At 39.4% G+C, this 4,567-nt stretch overlaps 2 protein-coding genes across 2 annotated transcripts in view; one reads left to right on the forward strand and one right to left on the reverse strand.

The window, feature by feature from the left end:
- C922_01493 (hypothetical protein) overlaps positions 1–120 on the forward strand; it is a gene marked incomplete at both ends in the record, with an annotated part of 4,663 nt that extends 4,543 nt beyond the window's left edge. The window contains one exon of the mRNA XM_008817096.1: positions 22–120. Coding sequence (XP_008815318.1) covers positions 22–120 — 99 coding nt within the window. The remainder of the gene's footprint in view (positions 1–21) is intronic.
- A 1,199-nt stretch (positions 121–1,319) lies between these two features.
- C922_01494 (hypothetical protein) lies at positions 1,320–4,361 on the reverse strand (the record flags this gene model as incomplete). The annotated part of the gene is made up of 1 exon (XM_008817097.1): positions 1,320–4,361. The coding sequence occupies one exon, from the start codon at positions 4,359–4,361 to the stop codon at positions 1,320–1,322; it is 3,042 nt and encodes a 1,013-aa protein (XP_008815319.1).
- Positions 4,362–4,567: the final 206 nt, after the last annotated feature.

Here is a 4,567-nt window from a genome sequence, read left to right on the forward strand (position 1 = left end):
CAACTGCTTTCTCCCCTTTAGCTGGCCAAATTGCTCATGAGCAAACCCGATGTCGTGAAGCACATGCTGAAAGGACCCGAGTACATTAACGTAGGTTTTAGTAAGCAGTTTGACACATGAAACTTGTAGCCGGAGTATCTCCATTCTTGTAACCACATCACTTGGTCTTGTCTTTCCCCCCCTTTTGTTCCTTTCAGGAGGCCTTGTGTTCGTTGGAAGAAGAGCTTAAAAGTTGGAACCGGTCCTCCAACTGAGTATAACGGAAGCCGAGAGGAAAGGAGCCTGCTGCCTAGGTGAAATTTTTTTTTTTTTTTGTTGGTCACCTTCCCCTGCTCCCCTCCCTGTCCAGGAGAAAGACGGCACAATTTTCTACCACTTCATGTTTCCATTCATATTCTCATTTGAATATTTCTAGTGAACGCACAGCTGTCTAAGCGCAGTACGCTTAACACACCTTTTTATTTCCCACCATCTTTAATTATTACTTTTTTTGTAATTAAACAGCATATATACATCAACGTAGCGCTTTTTTTTTTTTATTTTATTTATTTATTTTTTTTTTATTGCCCTTCTCTACTGTGGCTTGGATGCTAAAAAAGCATCCCCCCTCAAAATTTTCACGCGTATGGCATTTTTGTTTTTAATTTAGCGTGCCTCTCGTTGTGCGCCTCTCCATCTGCTTCACCCCACCTGTACAACTTAATTTCCTAATTCCTTGACAAATGAGCACCATGAATTAAATCTTTTATAAAAAGAAATACTTGCAAAATGGGAAGCGTTTTTTATAAGGTACCCCTTTCCAAAATTGTGCATATGCGCTCTTGGAGGTAGTGCTCTTACCGCTTTATTCTGCGCTGCTACTGTGCGCGTGGTTCACGCGGAATGGGTAAGAACTATGATAGATTGGTGTAAACTTTTTTAAGAGGACAAAAAAAAAAGGAAGTAAAAATTTACAAAAAATTAGCTTTCGCTAGGGAAAAAATGGCCATGTAAAGGTAGAAAGAGATACTTCACCCTCTCACCGTGCAGGCGCACATAACTGCATGCCTACCCTTTGCACAAACTGGTATATACATATTTCTGGGCACGTATGGGTCGCCCTTCCACCCAACTGCGGGGGGCACAGTTCCGGGCCTTAAAAAGGGTAGCTACAAAAATTCCTGCCACACGCATCTTTTTTTTTTGCGCGCGCCGCTTGTTCATTTTGCATCAATCCCATTTTGTGAGCTTTCCAACACGTTTAACAAAATGCTTCATACCGGCTCGGGATTCCTTTCCAACTGGTTCTGTCTAGTGACTGTTCTATTTTCCCTCAGGCGTTATTGCCCCTTTTCATCCGTGGTTCCGCTTCCCGATTGGGCAGATTCCCCAATTTGATTGGCCCCCTTGTTGTCACCCGCATTCGAATCCACAGCTGGTACTTCATCCTGGTTATCCAAATCGATAATATCGCTGTTATTTAAAAAATCGGTGTCTTCCATCTTGGAAAAGTCGTTATGACCAGATTCATTTAGATGGCCCTGATTTTTTGCAAATTCGTTTGCTTTGTTGGGGGTAGTTGCTGCTTCTTTTTTCTTTTTGTTGGATTTCTTCCCCCCCTTGTTTTCCTCCTTCGTATTATTTTGCTTCGCCTGACTGGGTTCTTCTTTTTTCTTGGTGGTGCCAAACGAGTTAATCATGTCGAAATTTCGGACGTCCTTTTCCATTTCTTCATTAAATTGATTTAGGAAAATATTCTCCACTTTTTCATGTCCGATTTCTTTTATTTCTTCAAGGATGTTCAAATCGATTAACTTTTTTAAAGAATTATAATTCTGCGTCCTTCCCAACGTTTTTACATTGTCAAAAATGGATTCACATTTGACGGCTTGCTCATACTCTGGAAAGTACTCCGGATTTTCATCCGGCGTTAGAATCAAAACGGGAGCGTTTGTATATACCTTATTTAGGTGTTCCTTCCACTTTACCAGAATTGTGGGCAGTAGGGATGGCTTATAAACTCTCGCAAAGAACGCAGCGTAGGCAAAACTATTGTTACTTAGAAGGATATCCACACATTTGTTCACTTTATGGAGAAGGAAGAAGCATATAAAGGCTATGTTAAACTTTTCGTTATTTATACACATGGTTCCTAACTCCTCCAACCCGAGTTTGTCACCCAGGGTAGACAAAATTATTAGCAAAGAGGAAAAGTCATTCGTTTTTTTGTAACAATAAATTGCCATCAGTATGTCATTATACACCAGTGCAGTGTCCCCTAAGGCTTTATACTTATTATGAATAAATGCGTTATTTTCCTTCTGTTCCAAGTCTTTGATTATGTCAACACACAGTTGCAGATTTCCGATGGACAGGGCCAACTCAAACTTCCTTTCCAAATCGGTACATATATTTAATGCTTCATTTTGGTGCCCCATTTTTTCTAAAAAGAGACTCAATTTGTTGTACAGAGACAGAGGAATTTTTTTTAATATCAAATTGGCCGACGCTAAATCCTTGTTCATTACATACTTCTGATATTGCAGGTACGTGATTGGAAGGAAAAAACTATGGAAGGTGTAATTCTTGTCAAGAAGAAAAATTCGATCGTACTCATACACGTAGCCACAGATGTAGAGGTACTTATCTATGTACGCGTAAATATCGATAAATTTTTTCGTGTAAATGTACAATCTTAAATTTTTGGAAACATACAAGAAGCTGTCATATATCCAGATTCCGCTTTCAATTGCTTCGTTAATTTCACTCTCCAGTTCAAAGTTGCCTTCTTCATCCTGTGCAGCATGCTTGTTATTCGCCTCGTGCTCACCTCCTGATGACGCTGCCGCAGATACGATATTATCTTCCTTCAAGGCGCCCCTACTTCCCTCTGCATTTAGGTAACTTAAAATATATATCGTATCCTCCGTGGTGAGAGCTACATACGTCCCGGCCTCATTCCAGTACACATTCTTCACATTAATGTCAATTTTTCGGACCATGGCATAGTCATTCCAGTCATAAAAGCAAATGAAATTATTCGATTTAACACCTAGGAGGTATCCCCCAAATAGCTGCGACACGGTGAAGGGGGCTTGAAACGAATGGTACGAAGTAAAATCTTTGTATATGTTAATTTTATTGCCTTCTTCCTTTATCGCATAGTCGCCATTATGTGCCCACACAAAGAAAGCACTTTTCCCATAGGCCTTATTCCTCAAAACTTGAGAAGTGTAAATATTAAATTCGTGGTGTCCACTCACACATATGAATCTTCCACTGGGATGGAAGGAAACATTGGTTGGGTAGAAGTCGCAATTCCCCAGCTCCTTCTTGTTCACTTTGTACAAATCCCCGTCATTATAATCGTCATTTTCGCTTACATTCTGCAAGTTGATAATATAAATATCCGTATTTTTTATGTAAATTATTTTATTTTTAAACATGGCAAAAATGGGTCTATCCGATCCTATCTGAATAACTACTAACCCTTCATCGTATCCTATGCACAAATCATTCTTTGTCTTTTTTGCACACAGGGACCAACATCGATCCATATTATAATTTAATGTATTCTCCAACTTAAACGTAGAGCTGTTCCATATCTTCACATTACAGTCCTCCGAGGAGGATACTATGATGGGTAAATTACTATGATAAATTAAGCAGGACACATTTTGCGTATGTCCGCTCAATACCTGTATGCACTGTTTCGTGTGGTAGTCCCATATGCGTATGGTTTTGTCGTCACTTCCACTTATTATGTAGGATGTTTCTCCACTGCACGAGTAGTCAATGCAATTCACCCCTTTTGTATGACCTGCCAAGGTAAAATGGGGCTTCGTAACCACTGGGGTATTGTTTTGCACTCCCCATATTTTTATCGTTTTATCTAAAGAGGCTGATGCAAAAATGTATGTATCTTTGGGATTAAATTTACACATCATTACGTAGTGAATATGATTTTCAAAGGAGCATAATTTCTCGAAATTATTTTCATAATCGTATAATTTTATGGTCATGTCATCTGAGCTGGTCAATACATATGGCAGAGTCTGGTGCACTTCGATATATCTTATATAATCCGTGTGATCCTCGAAGGATTTTATTTTCTCAAATGTGTTGTAATTGTAAACTCTAAGGGTCATGTCATCACCGGCACATAGAATCCATTGTTTTTTCTCAATAAATTTTGCACACCTTAAGGGGAAAACGGACACTTCTATGTTTTTAATCGTGTTCTGATTTGCATAATCGAAAATGATTAACTTCCCATTGTACAGCGCCGCCAGTATCCACGTTTCCGTTTCGTGAATGTCAACGCATTTTACTTTACCAATTCGGGAGTTTAGCTTCTTTTTTATATCTAGGTTGAGAGGCATATTATGGTGCTTGGGTGCGAGTCCAAAAAGATGCTTCCGTCTGGTGAGTTATCACAGAATGGTTGGTCACAATTTGGTTCTTCTTCAACTGCGTGTTGAGAATTTCACACGAATAAGTTCTACACGTGGGGGCAGAACTGCTACGAAGTTTTTTCTTAATCCCGGCGTTGTTTCTTAAATAGCCATACGTCTGTACAACTAAACAA

Source organism: Plasmodium inui (assembly GCF_000524495.1).
Source record: "Plasmodium inui San Antonio 1 unplaced genomic scaffold supercont1.5, whole genome shotgun sequence".
Classification (NCBI taxonomy): Eukaryota; Apicomplexa; class Aconoidasida; order Haemosporida; family Plasmodiidae; genus Plasmodium; species Plasmodium inui.